This window comes from Miscanthus floridulus, chromosome 4 (assembly GCF_019320115.1).
Source record: "Miscanthus floridulus cultivar M001 chromosome 4, ASM1932011v1, whole genome shotgun sequence".
Lineage (NCBI taxonomy): Eukaryota > Viridiplantae > Streptophyta > Magnoliopsida > Poales > Poaceae > Miscanthus > Miscanthus floridulus.
This window is the reverse complement of record NC_089583.1, coordinates 6,344,319-6,362,821: the sequence shown is the minus strand read 5'-3', so window position 1 is coordinate 6,362,821 and position 18,503 is coordinate 6,344,319. Positions and strand designations below refer to the sequence as shown.

Genomic DNA, 18,503 nt, shown 5'->3' with positions numbered 1-18,503 from the left:
TTGACCAAATTAAATTTCAGGATTAAATTCAAACCAGCTAAGCGAGTCATGCAACCAAAATTTATATGACAAGGACATGAATGCCAAATATTAGATTCAACATCACAGCTCACATCATTCATGGACTTAACACATGCATCAGTTAAGGACAAGTGGAATAAGCCTCTGCTCTCATAGCCTTTACCCACAAAGGTTCCATACTTAGAAAGTATGCACTTATTAGATTCAAACACAAATTTATAGCCATCTCGACACAGCAACGAACCACTAATTAAATTCTTCCTTATTGAAGGGACATGCTACACATTCTTCAGTTGTACAGTCTTTCTCGAAGTAAGCTTTAAATCGACCGTACCAACACCACGAACAGCCACACGTGCTCTATTCCCCATCAACAAGGAGGAACTTCTCCTGACCTGATAAGAAGAAAATAAAGAAATATCAGCACACACATGGATATTAACTCCTGTGTCAACCCACCAATCAGGTGAACAATAAACTGAAAGAACTGTAGGTAATAAATTACAATACCCCGATGTTCCTAAATAAGCCTCAATCATGTTTGCAGATTTTTTTTGGCTTCCACTTGCTCTCCTCGCAGTTCCTAGCATAATGCCCGGGCTTGCCACAAGTGAAGCAATTTTTCTTTTCCTTGTTCTTCTTCTTCTTAAAAGGTGTAGAGGTCTTTTGTTTGAGCTCTTGCTTGAATTTTTTCTTATGGGAATTTTGATGATTTTTCTGCACCACATGGGCACTAGGACTTCCCTCAACAATTTTCTTGCCACGGACATCCTTAGCTCTCGCTTTCTCTTAAACATCTAAAGTGCCAATGAGGTCGGCAATGCTAAACTCTTGTCTATTATGTTTTAGAGAAGTAGCAAAGTCTGTCTAAGCATGTGGCAGCTTAGCAATAATGCAGCCTACCACAAACTTATCCGGCAGCACCGTACCAAAATTCTCGAGTTCTTTTGCCAGTGTTTGTATCTCATAAGCTTGTTCAACCATAGAATGGTCGTCAACCATCCTATAGTCATGAAACTGCTCCATGACATACAACTCACTACCAGCATCAGACACTCCATATTTGGCCTCAAGTGCATCCCACATCTTTTTACCAGTTTGTAGAGTCAAGTATGCATCTACTATGGAGTCTCCTAGCACGCTGATTATTGCCCCCTTGAACGTAGTATCAACGTCTTGGAACGCACGCTTCTCCTCAAGAGTATGCTATCCAACTGATCTAGGTTCGGCAGCGAAGTAGCAGTGCATAGCAGTTAACCATAAAATGCATCTCTGACGCCACCTCTTGTAATATGTGCCCTAAAAACATTTGGTTTCAGCATACTCGCAAAGTCGACTACCAAAAAATGCCTATCAGGTTTTTGGATTGTTAGAAATTTAGGTAATTTCAGTACCAGTTTAACCCAGAAAAATATTATCACAATGTTGGTGATATCAGACATGTGCACGTGTGATTTAAGTATTAAGAACATGTAGACGATACTAATTATCATGATTTTAATCGCTGAAAATATGGGATAAACTACAGCATACCCCGCGGCACCAGAGCCGGTTGCGCTAGTCGACATAGCGCATGTTGGAGTAGTCGTCTCGCTCGATGCAGTGCAGAGAGGTTGCAGTGCCGATCTCCCGCTGCCGCCACGAACGCCGGGAAAAAGATGAGGTTGTTGTACGATCGAGCAGTCACGTAGTCGCTCCTCAAAAACCTGATTGCCGGTCTTCACCCGAGTAGATGAACTCACGTATGGCGCCGGTTTCAGAGGCCGGCTCTCCCTATTCCTGTGCGCACAGGAACCGGGATGAGGATGGCAGATAGTAGCACAACAACAGCGTGATGGTGTTCTGGCTATGTGTTCTGTTCTCTCTCACATACAAGATAAAGAATGTCCCCTTTTATGCGCATGAAGAGTTAGTTGTCTATTATAAGTAACTTGTGAAACCGACAAATGAATTGTTCGTTACTAGTAACGGAAACCACTATGACACCATGAACCACTAAATCATGATCCACCAACACATAATGGTCATCATGCACTTAACCTCTCATCAACCCTCATCAAACTGTAAGTTACACCACATGAAGGACTCAACAAATTATACCTAGCATTAACTTTGACCTTGGAATTTCATTTTATTTAATTGCTGAATAAAAATTGGACAAACCCAATTAAATCCAACATTATATATATATAGGCAAATATGCCAACTCGATCTTACTCCAGGTGGAATCGGAAATGACGTACGTATAAGGATTAATTTGTCGGTGATGAAAATCAGAAACGATCAACCTAGGGTTTTTTTTTTTGGTAAGTGATGACTTGTAACAGGAGGCATTGGCTCGCCGTACTGGTTCTGTTTCCATGGGCCAACTTGGCCCATCCACCAGATCCACCCCTGCAAAACATGTTCTTTTTTTTCTAACAAAACATGTTCTAATGGTGATCAGCTAGTCAGCAGTAGTGTTTTTTTACACCTATGGTGATGTTTGTTCTAAAATATAGATAGATGATCTCATGATCTTCTGTTTTAATAAAGAAAAAAAAAAGCTGCTCCTTATATGCAACACAACAACCTTAGTTTCTCTCTGTAAATCAACCTAGGGATCTTTGTTTCTCTCAGAAAATAACATATCCATGCGTAGCACTCCGACGTATTCGAAACATAAAACAATAACCTTTGGCCTAGCTTTCATGAAGAAAAGCATTGCTTATCACAAGTATATATATATAAATTGTAATGTGTGAAACTTTTGATGCCTAATTATCTGTGTTTGTTGTAAAACATATATGATATCATTATCTTTTTTCAAAGAAAAATAATGCTGAAGCTTGTTAAACAAAATAATAATAATTTCATGGCAAAAGTCTTTTCTGGAAACAAGGTAAAGACAAGCAGGCACATATTAGCACATCCAAGAGGCTACCTATCTGGTTTGAGGATAACATTGGATAAGAGATAGCTATCCACAAATTATGAGATAGGATTATCCATACTATCTTAGGGCTAATTTGGAAACTCAAATCCCCTTGGATCTCTGACTTTTTTCAGGATGGGAAATCCATTGGAAAATAATTTGAATAACAATTTAGGGCTAATTTGGCAGCAATGGGGAGGCACACCCACGAAAAAAATCAGAAAAACAGTGATTATGTTCAATTTTTCACCGTATATGCACCCATACGGTAAAAATCTATGCACCCACAAAGGTAGCGCACCCCCTTGATTTTGTTCTAGCTCTGCCACTGGATACTTCCGCTACCCTTGCTATGTTACAGGAAGAAGTTGCTGGGAATTCTTCTTCCCGCGCGGGTGGTTTTGGTGATTGGTCTTCTTCGGCTCGTTTTCCGGTGCAGCCTCGGCAACCCTTGCCATTGCCGCCTCCACCGCGCCAAGACAAGACTCAGCCGACCGCCACATCGCCTGATCCGGCTGTTGCTGCTAATGCAGAAGGCCAGTTGTCCGTGCTCAAGTCGTATTGTCGTGCACTGAGACTATGCTTCAAGTGCGGCGCCAAATGGTCTAAGGACCACAAGTGCTCTCCCGAGGTGCTGCTCGCCGTTGAGGGCATTTGGGATTCTCTGATCGATTCTGGTTTGGACTCTTCTTCTACAGCCTGTGAATCTCCTGATGCACAATTGTTATTGGCTATATCCAAGGCTGCTATTGGGTCTGCTGTTGTTGGACGGGCTATCTGTTTCAGTGGGTCTGTTCAGTCTCATACAGTGTCAGTCTTGATAGACTCTGGCAGTTCTGCTTCTTTTATCAGTGATACTTTGGCAGCCAAGCTTGTGGGTGTTTCAGCTATTCCAGTGTCTAGCTCATGTTAGATTGATCTCTAACCTAACTAGACCCAATGGCCCAGTTGGGCCTTTGATTTGCGCCCTGATCGAGGGCGCCCAGCCCACCATGGCTGGAGGCCCCTGTCACCCTGCGCTATATAAAGAGGTGGGGGCTAGCGGCTCTAATCACGAGGTTGACCTGAGCCGACCTCCCCACCGACACTAAAACCCTAATCCGATCAAGAGGGGCGCAGCCAGTGATGGGAAGCCACCAGCCGCGTCGCTCCGATCCGCCGACGGCAACTACACCGACATCTTCCATGACCATCGCTGCCCGTGCGTAGATTGCATCGACGAACCTGATGGAGGCCACTGGATCTTCCACCCCTACGGTCTCAGGTTCGAACCCCTATCTCTCTATCTCTCTGTCTCCATCTCTCTGTCTAGATGTACTAGGGCTTGTTTGGATCAACTGGTTACCTAGAAGGTCCTCAGTTCTACCATAGATCGATCCTATAGTTTCAACAATGGTACCAGAGAAGGTTGTTACCCTAGGTGTGGATCTAGATCTTGGGGTAGAAAGAGAAAGATGTAGAACAATTCGAATTTTGATTCGGATGAAAGAAACTCTAACCCTAACCCTAGATCGGGTTCGGGAAAAGTGAAGAAAAGGAACATCCAAACCCAAGATCGGGTTTTGGGATAGAGATGAAAACATGGTTTCAACTGGAAACCGAACCTCAAACCCGTGAAGACATCACGGGAAAAAGAACATCACGGGAAAAAGAAAACAATGAAACCCCATCCCCAAACCCTAACCCTAATCCCCAAATCGGATGAAATCCGAGCACAAGAACCAAAGAAACGAAAGGGGAAGATGGGGAAGGGGGTGACTTACCTCGCTGCTGTGCAGCGTTGCTGTCACGCCGGCGCACGGGGAAAAGAAAGGGCCGGCCGGGGGCACTGCTCGTCGGGATCCGGCCACAGGGGCGCCGCGGCTAGGCCGCTCGACGGCGGCGCGCTCACCCACTGGGGAACGCGCACGCCGGCAAGGGGGCCAGCGACGGCGCCGGGGCTCGCTGCTCCACTGATTCGCCCGCTCGCTCGCTCGGTGCGTTGCTGCGCTGAGGAAAGTGAGAAGAGAGAGCAGAGTGAGGCGAAGAGAGAGAGAGGGCCAGGCCGAATGGCGCTAGGGTTTGCTCGGGGGCGCGCCGCATCTGCGTTTTATCCGAGCGAGATGCGCGCTCGGCCGTCGGATCAGGACGGATGGCCGAGATCGAATGGGCCATTCGCGGACCTAGGCGGGCGCGCATGACAGAATCACTTTGCCGGCCTAGGTCTAGGTTGCGGCCTGGGTGCGGCTGGGCGCCGCTCAGCTGTGTGGGCCGAGCCGGTTTTGCCAGTCTTGGGCCAAAATAGTAAAGGAGCCCGTTTTCGCATTTTTTTTCTTTTTCCAGAAAATTGAAAAATGGAAATTAACTCAAAAGAAAATAGAAAAAGTATTTTTTCCCTGTGGGTAAAATTCATCAAATTGAATAATTTTCCGCTGCGTATGTAAAGATGTTATTTTCATTATTAAATTCAAACCAATGGGAGAATTTAATTTTGAAAAATTGATATATTTTAATTGATTATAATATTGTTATTATTCTAACCAACGTTGATTAATGGCAATATTATGATGTTTTGTCTTGCATCAATTCTATTTTCTGCCCAACGGTGATATAGAATTAATGTAGAGAACAATTGTATGTTTTAATTTTGACCAACATTGAACTAAGGCATGCAATTGTTATTTTTATTATTTATGTTCTCACACTATTTGAATTATGTTTTCAGGCGAATACAACTTGATGAGTTGTATCAAAGAAATCCCCACTCTAAAAGGTGATAACTACATTGAGTGGAAGAAAAAGATCAACCTGGCTTTCATCCTCGCTGAGGTGGACTGGGTAGTCACCACACTGTGTCCCATAGAGCCTGTGGCACCGGTGTGGGAGACAAACGAGGCTGATGCCGCTTGGGCAACCAGAGAGAGGGATTTTGCATCCTAAAGAATGTCCTATGACCTTGAGCATAGGAAGTGGGTCACTGCCAACAAAAAGTGTTTGGCAGTGATAAAGAACATGATTGAGCCTGCTATTGTGGGCTCAATCTCAGAGTGTGACACCGTCACTGAGTATCTCGAAAGAATAAAAAGTCAGTTCACTGTCTCTTCAAAGACATATGCTACCTAGCTGATAAAGCAGCTGGTGACAGAGAGATACTTAGGTAATGGTGGTATAAGAGAGCACATACTGAGGATGAGCCATTTGGTATTCAAGGTAAAACCAATGGATCTGGCTCTCGAGGATGAGTTCCTTATCCATCTGGTTTTTGCTTCCTTGCCAAAAGAGTGACACTTTTGTTGTCAACTATAACATACAACTCGAGAAATGGGACATGGAGAGGCTCATGGCTATGTGTGTGCAAGAGGAGGAGAGAATGAAGGCTGCCAATGGCAGCACAATCAATTATCTAAAAGATAATAAGAAAAAGAATACTAATGCAAACTTCTCCTCAAAGTCAAAGGGAAAGGGTCACATGCTGCATCAGCCTCAGCAAAATAAGTTCATAGTGGATAAAGATCAATGTCTCCACTGTAAGAAGACGGGGCATTATAAGAAAGATTGTCCTGATTACCTAAAGATGATTATGACAAAGAAAGGTGAGAACATTATTACGTTCATAAATGAATCCCTGTATACACAGTATTCTAAATCTACTTGGTGGATTGACTCAGTTGCAACTGTTCATGTTGCTAATTCTTTACAGGGATTCCATTCGACGAGGACTACGCAAAGAAGCGAAAGACACGTTAAAGTCGCAAATGGAGTCCAAGCAGAAGTTGAAGCCATTGGCGATCTTTCTATAGAGCTAGCTGATGGTTTCAAACTCATACTTAGAGATGTTCTTTATGTTCCCTCCCTACAGAGGAATTTGATTAGTGTTTCATGTTTGGACAACGATGGTTATGATTGCCATTTTGGAAATGGCAAATGTAAGATAACATATAATGATGCATGTGTTGGTCATGCTATCTTACAAAATGAGCTTTATTTGTTATCACTACATGATGGTGTGAATGTTGTATGCGATAATGGGAATGTTGCGTGCGACAATGTGAATGTATCCTCGTCTGCGGATGTAAATAGAAAACGAAAGAGAGCTCACGATGCGTTGTCGAAATTATGGCACTGTCAGTTAGGCCATATTTCGAGGGGGATAATAGAAAGACTAGTTAAGAATGATATTTTTCCTCCATTAGAGCTCTCAGATTTAGAACAATGCAGAGATTGCATAAAAGGAAAGTATGTAAAGAAAATTAAGAAAGATGCCAAACGAAGCACAGGAATTCTACAGATTATTCACACAGACATCTGTGGTCCATTTCCTATAAAGAGTGTAGATGGTTATGATTCGTTCATAACATTCACAGATGATTACTCCTATTATGGCTATATTTATCCAATCAAAGAAAGAACAGAAGCATTGGATAAATTTAAGATATTTAAGGCAGAAGTTGAAAACCAACACAACTTAAAGATTAAGATTGTCACGTCCGATCGTGGAGGGGAGTACTACGGTCGGCATACCCCATATGGCCAAGTTCCAGGACCTTTTGCAAGGTTTTTACAGGAGAATGGCATAGTTGCCCTGTATTCAACATTGGGCGAATCTCAATAGAATGGAGTAGCTGAAAGACGCAACCGTACCCTGATGGATATGGTGCGTAGTATGATAAGCTACTCCACTTTACCTTTGAGTCTGTGGATGGAGGCGTTAAAAACCGCTATTCATATTCTCAATAGAGTACCAAGTAAGTCGGTGCCCAAAACACCGTACGAGTTGTGGACAGGAAGAGTACCCTCACTTAACCACTTGCGTGTGTGGGGGAGCCCTACTGAGGCTAAAGTATTTAACCTAAACATTGGGAAGCTAGATCCCAAAAGAGTGAGTTACCATTTCATTGGCTACCTAGAAAAGTCAAAAGGTTTTTGTTTCTACTGTCCAGATAGACATACAAAGTTTGTGGAAACGAGACACGTTATCTTCCTGGAGGATGAAATGATGAGGGGGTGCATGGTAGCTCGAGAAATTGACTTTGAAGAGAAGCGGGTGTATGCACCCACTCCGATGATTCATGAGCCATTTTTCTCACTACCTGCTGTCGCTACACTGATAGTGCAAGACACTGTGGTGCCAGCACCTGTTGTTATCCCGCCTGTGGCAACAATGAATAATGATGAGGAACCTGTTCCTCAGAATACTATAGAACCTATTGTCACAAATGAGGGGGAGCAACAACAGCCTCAAACAAAAAATGTGCCAAATGTGGAGGCCCCTAGAAAGTCTCAAAGAGTTAGAAAATCAGCTATTCCTGCTGATTATGAAGTGTACAACACTGAGGAATTTCAAATGGAGGATGATCCCACCTCATTTGAAGAAGCCATGAGAAGTGATCATTCATCAAAGTGGCTTGAGGCCATGGAAGATGAAATGAAATCAATGAATGCCAATAAAGTTTGGGATTTAGAGATAATTCCTAAAGGAGCCAAAACAGTAGGCTGTAAATGGGTCTACAAGACAAAGCTTGACTCTCAAGGGAATATAGAGAGATAAAAAGCCCGACTTATGGCAAAAGGCTTTACGCAAAGAGAAGGGATTGATTACAATGAGACATTTTCTTCAGTCTCATGTAAGGATTTCTTCAGAATCATAATGGCATTAGTGGCACATTACGATCTAGAATTATATCAGATGGATGTAAAGACGACATTTCTCTACGGAGACTTGGATGAAAATGTTTACATGGCACAACCGAAAGGTTTTGTTATGGAAGGAAAAGAACGAATGGGATGCCGCCTAAAGAAATCCATTTATGGATTGAAACAAGCTTCAAGACAGTGGTACTTGAAGTTTGATCAGACAATAAAGAATTTTGAGTTTAAAGAGAATTTTGAGGACAATTTTGTCTATACAAAGTTTAAGAATGAGAAGTTTATCTTCCTTGTCCTGTATGTGGATGATATCTTACTTGCTAGTAGTGATGTCAGTCTACTACTGGAGACAAAGAAGTTTTTGTCCTCAAAGTTTGATATGAAAGATCTTGGTGAAGCTTCGTTAGTTCTAGGGATCGAGATTCACCGAGATAGAAGTAAAGGGGTATTAGGACTGTCACAAAAGGCATACATTGAAAAGATCTTAAAGAAATTCAGTATGTACAAATGTAGTCCCTCACCTACTCCTATAGTCAAGGGCGACAGATATGGGGATTTTCAATGCCCGAGGAACCAATATGAGATCGATCAAATGAAAGTGGTTCCATATGCTTCAGCTATCGGAAGCTTGTAATACGCTCAAGTATGTACGCCCTCTGACTTGGCATTTGTTACCGGGTTACTTGGCAGATTCCAGAGCAATCCTAGAATAGAACACTGTAAATTGGTAAAGAAAGTCTTGCGTTATTTGCAAGGAACGAAAGGCCTCATGATGACGTATAGAAGATTTGATTCACTCCATATAGTGGGATATTCAGATTCTGATTATGCTGGAGATAATAGAAAATCTACATCTGGATATGTATTCACTCTCACAGGGGGAGCTATTTTATGGAAAAGCTCAAAGCAAACCGTCACTACATCGTCCACAATGTATGCCGAGTTTGTAGCGTCTTATGAGGCAACGGGGCAGGTGAACTGGCTAAAGAAGTTCATACCCGGTTTGAAAGTGGTTGACGACATCTATAGACCACTAAAGTTATACTGTGATAATATTCTAGCAGTACAGTATGCTCACAACAATAAGTCAAGTGGTGCTGCCAAACACAATGACATAAAGTATTATGTTGTGAAAGATAAAGTCCGGGATCAAGTCATAAGTCTTGAGCATATAAGTAAAGTAAAGATGCTCGCAGATCCGCTTACAAAAGGCTTACCACCCAACGTGTTCAGAGAACATGTAGCCGGCATGGGTTTAAGGGAAAGCCTATAATTCCTGGACAAAAGAAGGCCCAAAGATAAGTATCTATTTTAGAACAGAGTAGTGTGTTGTAGTTGTTAAATCTATCAGTAATGGACCGAACATAGTAGTGTGTTGTAGCTGTTAAATCTATCAGCAATGGACCGTGACGATGAGACATGCTCTATGCGCTAATCTGTAATGGGATGAACAAAAGTAAAGAATATGAAAGTGAAAGATGGAAAGAGATCAAGGAGGGGATTGTTAGATTGATCTCTAACCTAACTGGACCCAACGGGCCAGTTGGGCCTTTGATTTGTGCCCTGATCGGGGGCGCCCAGCCCACCATGGCTAGAGGGCCCTTGTCACCCTGCGCTTTATAAAGAGGTGGGGGCCGGCAGCTCTAATCACGAGGTTGACCTGAGCCGACCTCCCCACCGACACTAAAACCCTAATCCGATCAAGAGGGGCGCAACCAGTGACGGGAAGCCACCAGCCGCGCCGCTCCGATCCGCCGACGGCAACTACACCGACATCTTCCCCGACCATCGCTGCCCGTGCGCAGATTGCATCGACGAACCTGATGGAGGCCACTGGATCTTCCACCCCTACGGTCTCAGGTTCGAACCCCTATCTCTCTATCTCTCTGTCTGTCTAGATGTACTATGGCTTGTTTGGATCAACTGGTTACCTAGAAGGTCCTCGGTTCTACCCTAGATCGATCCTATAGTTTTAACAGCTCGGTCCGGGTTGCTGGTGGTGGCGTATTGCAAAGTTTCCAGCTCCTGGTTCAAGTGCCATGGACTATTGATCACTTCACATTTGTTACTGACTTTAGAGAGCTGGCTCTTACTTCGTATGACATTATTGTCGGGATGGACTGGCTTGAACTATTCAGCCCTATGCAGATTCATTGGCTTCAGAAGTGGATGATGATTCCTTACCAGGGTCAGTGGGCTTTACTCAAGGCATTAATTCTGTTCTGCCTGATAAGTTACTTCTTCAGGTCTGCCAGGTGTCTGAACCTGTGGTTGACAGCTCCACTTAGGTTTCTGCTGAGCAGTAGCATTCTGGCGCTTCTGATTTTCCTCCTGAGATTCAGGCCTTGTTGGATCGTTATCCTGCTGTGCTGGCGCCACCAACAGAACTGCCCCCATCCAGGTCATGTAATCACACCATCCCGCTGATACCAGGGGCCTAGCCGGTGTTTATTCGGCCCTACAGGTATCCTCCAGGTCTGAAAGACGAAATTGAGAAACAGGTCAATGACATGCTGTCCCAGGGTCTCATTAAGCCGAGTACCAGTCCGTTTTCTTCTCCGGTTCTATTGGTTAAGAAGAAAGATGGTTCGTATCGGTTCTGTGTGTGGATTTTCGTCAGCTCAATGCCATTACTGCAAAATCTAAATTCCCTGTGCCAGTTTTTGATGAGCTCATGGATGAGTTGGGGTCAGCCAGCTGGTTCTCCACATTGGATTTGCGTGCTGGTTTCCACCAAATTCTTTTGCAGCCTGGCGAAGAACCAAAAACAGCGTTCCAGACGCATTGTGGACAGTATGAGTTTAATGTTATGGCATTTGGGTTAACTGGAGCACCTGAAACATTCCAGGGAGCCATGAACTCCACCTTGGCTCCTGGACTCCACCGCTTTGTTCTGGTCTTTTTCGATGATATACTGGTGTATAGTCACTCTTATGAAGAACATCTCCATCACCTTGATCTAGTGTTTCAGTGGTTAGCTAAAGACCAATGGCGGGTAAAGCTGTCCAAATGTAAGTTTGCTCAGCGGGAGGTATCTTATTTGGGCCATGTGTTGTCTGAGCGTGGGTTGTCCACTGACCCGGCTAAAATTCAGGCTATTTCTTCTTGGCCTGTGCCTTCCAATGTCAAAGCACTGAGAGGATTTCTTGGGTTGAAGTTTATTCATCATTTCAGTCTAATTGCTAAACCTCTGACTGATTTGTTACGTAAAGATACTCTGTTCATATGGACATCTCTGCAAGAGTCAGCGTTCCAAGCACTAATGGCTGCACTCTGTTCTGCTCCAGTGCTCGGTTTGCCAGATTTTTCTAAGACCTTCATATCGAGACTGACGCTTCTGGAACTGGTGTTGGTGCCGTCTTGCTTCAGGAAGGTCACCCCTTGGCGTTCATCAGTAAAGCTTTGGGGCCACGGACTCTGGGTTTGTCTGCTTATGAGAAGGAGTATTTGGCAATCCTCATGGCAGTAGAACAGTGGCGCCATTATCTTCTGCAGTCAGAGTTCGTGATACATACTTATCAGCGTAGTCTGATTCATCTCAACGAGCAAAGGCTTCACACCCCTGGCAGCAGCGAGTTTTCATCAAATTGCTGGGCCTCCGCTACAGAGATGCTTATTGCAAGGGTGTGCATAATGGCGCGGCTGATGAACTTTCTCGCCGTGATCATTCTTGTGAACTAATGGCAGTGTCTTCTCCAGTACACTCTTGGTTGGAGGACTTGGTGTCATGGTATCCATCTGATCCCGAAGCCAAAGCATTGCTTTCCCAGTTGACAGTGGATAATACTTCCAGGCCTCCATTTCAGTTGAAACAGGGGATCATATATTATCAAGATCGTGTTTGGTTGGGTTCTAATACCACGGTTCAGTCTCGGGTCCTTTCAGCATTACATAACAGCCCGGTGGGTGGTCATTCTGGAGCCCCAGCGACCTATCAGAAGCCTCAACAGCTCTTCTATTGGCCAGGCATGCGCGCTGCTGTTCTTCAACATGTTAAGGCTTGCTCCATTTGTGCCCAAGCTAAGCCGGACCGCTCTGCTTATCCTGGGTTATTGCAACCCTTGCCTGTGCCTCGTGCTTCATGGGAAGTCATTTCTCTGGATTTCGTGGAAGGTTTGCCGCTTTCTGGTTCTGCCAATGCCATTCTTGTGGTGGTCGACAAATTTTCCAAGTTCGCCCATTTCATTCCGTTGAAGCACCCATTTTCTGCGGCATCAGTTGCTCGTTTATTTATGGACCACATCTTCATGCTCCATGGTATGCCCGTGGCCATCATCTCTGACCGAGACCGTGTGTTCACTAGTCGGCTCTGGCAGCTGTTGTTTCAGTTGGCTGGTACTGAACTCCGCATGAGCACATCATATCATCCGCAGACAGACAGGCAAACGGAGCGGGTGAATTATGCTCTCGAGACTTACCTCCACTGTTTCACTCAGGCTTGTCCTCGACGATGGAGTAGCTGGCTGTCACTCGCCGAGGCTTGTCCTTGTTGCATCGCTTGGTTCAGCAACATCTGCTGCGTGCCCAGGACTGTATGAAGAAGCAGGCTGACAAATTCCGCACTGAACGTCAGTTTTCAGTTGGTGATTTGGTATTCCTAAAGCTCCAACCTTATATTCAGTCTTCGCTGGCTCGTCACTCCAATCACAAGTTGGCTTTCAAGTTCTTCGGGCCATTCCGTGTTCCGGAACGCGTGGGCAAAGTGGCTTATCACCTGGAGCTTCCCTCGTCTGCGATGATACATCCGGTTTTCCATGTTTCTCAGCTGAAGCTCTCCGCCGGTGACTAGACTGTGAGCACAACTCTTCCTTCTGACCTTGTCGAGTTTCAGGTCCCAGTCCGTAGCTTGCAGCAGCGCTGGTCTTATGGTTCGCATCCGGTGGAACAAGCTTTGGTGGAGTGGTCTCATATGCCTGCCTCGCTCGCAACCTGGGAACCGCTGGAGTATCTCAAGCAGTAGTTTCCAAGGGCGCCGGCTTGGGATCAAGCCGCCTCTCAAGATCGGGGGAATGCCAGCAATGCTTCATCAAGTGACCAGCAGCAGTCCAGGGGAAGTGAAGCTGACAGGGTGACAGGGTCCCGGGTCACATAAAGAGAAAAATAAACGAAATTGTAGGGAGACCTCTCTTACGATGTGTGAGATTTGAACCCAAGACCTCTTTCCTCGCACGTAAACTCCTTACCAATTCAGCTGTACACCACATGTAACAGGGTCCTGGACACTCTCATTTTGAATTGACCTATGGGGTACCTTTGGTCCCGGGTGGGAGACCTTTAATCCAGGTTGGTGACACCAACCGGGACTAAAAGGTCACCCTTTAGTCCCGGTTGGTGTTACCAGCCGGGACTAAAGGTTGAAGGACCTTTAGTCCGGGCTGGTAACACCAACCGGGACTAAAGGTGGCCTGCTGCGAAAGCGTGCCAGGACAGGGGTCTTTAGTCCCTGTTGGTAGCTCCAACCGGGACTAATTCTTCCTTTACTCCCGGACGTAAAAAATATCGAGACTAAAGCCTAAAATCGAAGCGGATGAAAGGTCATTTCTCTACCAGTGTATCACACTCTTTCATATAGATGGACTAGTAAATAAAAGTGGAATTTCAGGTGATAAATAAGTGGAATTTCAGGTGATAAATAAATTTCACTGGATTACTCTAACGGGGCCACGGCAGATGGCATAGCAGAACTTGGCAAATCTCTCCAAGAATCGGCAGGCCTGTCGTGATGGCGCTTGCACAGGTCGTCGTCGCACTTGCAGAGCATCCCCAGCCTCGCCAGGTCGTGCGGCTGCACGGCCTTCTCCTTCACGGTCTGCTCCTGGACGACGGTGACCGTGCACCGGACGGCGAAGCAGTCGTCCTTGAGGAACGAGGATCGCTCCAGGTCTTCCACTCTGATGAACCGCGAGAAACCCCAACCGCAGCTGTTGTCCTTGCCGCCAAAGGCGCTGACGACCGAGCGTACGCCGTGCGACGTCTTGCTCGGCTTGCCCTGGTGATCGTACGTCGGCGGCGTGCCCTGGTGACGCGCCAAAGCAAACTCGTACTCGGCGTGGACGTCGGGTCCGGCGGCGTCGCTACAGAGGTACAGGAACAGCGAGACGAAGCCGGCGTCCTTCTTGCTGTTGCCGTTGAGGTAGCAACGGGGTGTGACCTCCGACCTTGAACGCAGAGGACTCTATGTAGCTGCCGCTCTTGGCGTGCGTCACCTTGAGCAGCGAGTAGCCCTCGACCTTGAGCATGTGGTGCCCCGTGCCGACCGCCGTGGCGGCGACGGTGGACGCCGAGACCTCCTCCGGAGACCACGTGGCGGCGCCCCCATCTAAGGGCACGTAGTATGCCTTCATTACTTTATGAGTTCTATAAACAACCGGCGGCGTACTCGACGATAGATGCCAGATGACTTAGGGTTTGGAAGATTTATATTATGACAAAATTTTCGTCATAACTTTTTTTTCTGCCTTAATTTTTTTTCTGTCTCTTTTTCCACTCCGCTATGCTTGTATATATTTTTTCCTATTCATAGTTCGGGTTCTATTCCAGTGCTCTTTGTCGGGTACGCACAACTGCTCAAGGTGCGACGAGGAGTCATCATCATCAGGGTTTAAAATTTGGAATATTTTTCAGCTGGAATTCAGAATTCCACCGTTTTTGCTTTAGATTGATTGAAATATATTTTCCAGGTAACTTACTCGAAACATTCTCATTTTTTTACCACAGCCTACACATGCGATAACATGACACCTCGACAAGTTTCGTGATTTTCGGACTTCGTATGGACTTTATATAATTTTAAAACACTTTTCCGACAAGTGACTCGTCATGTTACGTGAAGAAGATGCGCGAAATTTGATGCGAGTTCGTGGATAGAGACTCAACATACAACAAATACCATGAATACCATTTTTTGAATGACCAAATTCCATTATTTCATGTACATGCAGTTCAAATTTGAAACAGTCGTAAAAATTCAACGAAACAAAACTAATTAAGGAAATAAAGTAAAAAAACTAAAAATTGTCCCAAATTTTGAAATGGAGTTTTAATTACTGTAGCAAGGCCCCAGAAAAAAATGGGGCAAAAAATTGAAAATTTGCAGAGTGCCAGCTTGGCACTCGGCAAAGACTGTCTTTGCCGAGCGCCAGGTCGCAGGGCGCTCGGCAAAGAATTTTTTTTAAAAAAAAACCTTTGCCGAGTGTTAGGCCCACGCACTCGACAAATCTTTTAACCTAAAGGCCGGCCCAACCCCACCCCCTCCTCATTCGTCTCCCACCCGCCCCCGCGTCGCCGCGCCGCCGCCGTCCTCGCGCCCTCGTCCCGCGCCCCGGCCGACCCGCGCCCCGCCCCGGCGGCCCCGCGCCCTGGGTCCCCGGCCGCCGCCCCGAGCTCGCCGGCGCACCGGGCTCCGAGCTCCCTGGGAACAGCGACCCGGCCGGCCCCGAGCTCCACCGGCCCCGCCGTGCCCTGCGAGCGGCTAGCAGAGGGAGAAGGAGAGGAGCAAGAGGAAGAAAGAGAAGGGGGAGGAGGAAGAGGAAGAAAGAGAAGGGGGAGGAGGAAGAAGAGGAAGGTGCCGACCCGACCGCCCGTCGATCCTCGTGCCGTTCCGACCGCCCGTTGATCCTCACGCTGCTGCGGTCATCCCCACCGTCGTCGCCGGCCCTCGCTCTTGCCGTTCTTGCCGCCAAGGTAAGCCCTACCCTTGTAGTGTTAGTAGTAGTAGTAGTTAGTAGTGTTAGTAGTAGTTAATTGTAGTGTTAGTTGTAGTAGTTAGTAGTGTTAGTTGTAGGGTTAGTAGTAGTAGTAGTTAGTAAGTAGTAGTGGTTGTTAGTAGTAGTTAGTAGTGTTAGTTGTAGGCTTAGTAGTAGTTAGTAAATAGTAGTAGTTAGTAAGTAGTAGTGGTTAGTAGTAGTAGTTGTTAATAGTTAAGTAGTTCTTAGTATTAGTACTGTTAGTAGTTAAGTAGTTGTTAGTAGTAGTGTTAGTAGTAGTTGTAGGGTTAGTGGTAATTGTTATTGTACTACTTCAATACTTTCATCTACATGGAAAGAGAACTAAAGTACATGGCTCCTCTTGATATATTGGTGGTTGTTGGCCTTCGTGCCCATGTTTGGTATATATGTGGTTGTTGGCCTTTGTGCCATGTTTTTTGCAGGTTTTGGGAACCTCCCCGTGCAGGGGAGGTGCTGCCGAAATTTTGAGTCGACACTAACCATTTTTGCCCTTTTTTGTAGGACCTGTGGGAGGGACTCGGTGACCCCGATCGTCTTCATTGGCGCTGCAGGTCTTCCTGCACCGCGTCGACTCGCCACTGCACCGACTCTCTGCCGCCCCGCTACCCTGACCTCACCGGCACCCTAGGTATAACCCCTCTATCCGTATGTGGTCTTTCGTCGCGTAACCTAGTTAGGTGTCTCCCGTCCAAAAGAGATACGGTTGGAGGTATACAGATCTTTGTATATCTGCGACCGTATCTGTTTTGGATTGTCCACATTTTTTGGACAGCCCGCGGATGCGTAGATGGGTTAGTTTCCATGGTCTGCTCTGGTCCAAGATGGTGTTTCGGCATCACCCCCTGTTGTTCTCTGGATACACACTCTGCCTTGCAGGACGTGCATCGGGAGAATAGCGGGGAGGTACTGCCGAAATTCTGTCTCGGATAGGGAGCGGAGCATGGAAACTAACCTCATCTACGCATCCACGGGTGGGATTAGGACCTATCCTCATCTATTAGAGAGTAGGAACACCGTGTAGATGCAATTGATGGTTACATTACTATGTGCTGTATATGTGGAAGGATGGAAGACCGTCAGTGGATGTACACGGGCCGGAGAAGAAGGAGTGACTTTGACATTGAGTGGGTGAATGGGATAGATGCTTTCTTGGAACATGCATGGAGCTCGGGTGTAGCTAAAGGACATTCTAAACTTTGGTGTCCCTATAGCAAATGTGACAACAACAGAAGGGTAGACAAGGTGACCATGGGTAAACATCTTGTGTACAATGGTTATACGGCTGGCTACCACCGGTGGATCCACCATGGTGAAGCAGATCGTATAAGAGCGGAGGTGGTGAGACCATGCCTCGAGGCTTTTGATGATGATGCTGGAGTAGCAGACATGCTAGATGACACTCACCAAGCTCACTTCGTAGAAGGACATGAGAAGGAGGAGATGGAGGAAGCCGCTAAGGCCTTCTACAAAATGTTGGACTCGACACAGAAACCCCTTCATGAGAGTACAATGGTTTCTCAGCTGGATGCCATTGGACGTGTTTTGGGGTTGAAGGCTGAGTTAAATCTGAGTCGCGAAGGCTTTGATAAGATGTTGGCCGTGTTTGGCAGCATGCTACCGGAGAAGCACATTCTGCCGAAGAACTTGCACGAGTCACAGAAACTACTTCGTATGCTTAAGATGCCATATGACAAGATACATGTTTGTCCAAAGGGGTGCGTCTTATTTAGGAAAGATCACAAGGATGCAAAGTACTATCCAAAGTGTAAATCCTCAAGGTACCTAGAGGTAGACTCTAGAGATGGCCAGAAGAGGTAGCTTACGATCCCCGCGAAAGTCCTACGGCACCTTCCGTTTGTGCCGAGGATCCAATGGCTTTTCATGACCGAGGAATCCGCGAAACAGATGACATGGCATAAAGAAGGTGTACGGTACAAGCCATGGATGATGGTGCATCCGTCCGATGCCGAAGCATGGACGTACTTTAATGACAAACATCCTGACAAAGCAGTTGAGGCTCGTAATGTATGTGTCGTGCTGGCAACAGACGGGTTCAATCCTTATGGACAGTTGTCTACCCCATACACATGTTGGCCAGTGTTTGTTATCCCCCTGAATCTCCCCCTCGGCATCTCCTTTCAACGGCATAACATCTTCTTGTCGTTGATAATTCCTAGACACCCGGGGAGTAATATGGGTGTGTACATGGAGCCTAT

At 46.0% G+C, this 18,503-nt stretch overlaps 1 protein-coding gene across 1 annotated transcript; it reads right to left on the bottom strand.

The window, feature by feature from the left end:
- Positions 1 to 14,207: 14,207 nt before the first annotated feature.
- LOC136547974 (BTB/POZ and MATH domain-containing protein 3-like) lies at positions 14,208 to 14,904 on the bottom strand. The gene is made up of 2 exons (XM_066539646.1): positions 14,719 to 14,904; positions 14,208 to 14,672 (listed from the first exon to the last, which is right to left on the bottom strand). Exons 1-2 carry the CDS (start codon positions 14,902 to 14,904, stop codon positions 14,208 to 14,210), a joined length of 651 nt encoding a protein of 216 aa, XP_066395743.1.
- Between the last annotated feature and the right edge of the window lie 3,599 nt (positions 14,905 to 18,503).

Excerpts from the sequence above, each read along its gene's own strand:
- LOC136547974 (XM_066539646.1), bottom strand. The coding sequence starts at position 14,904 with ATGAAGGCATACTACGTGCCCTTAGATGGGGGCGCCGCCACGTGGTCT. Across the intron at positions 14,673-14,718 it reads TAGAGTCCTCTGCGTTCAAG|GACGCCGGCTTCGTCTCGCT; the intron begins GTCGGAGGTCAC and ends AACAGCAAGAAG.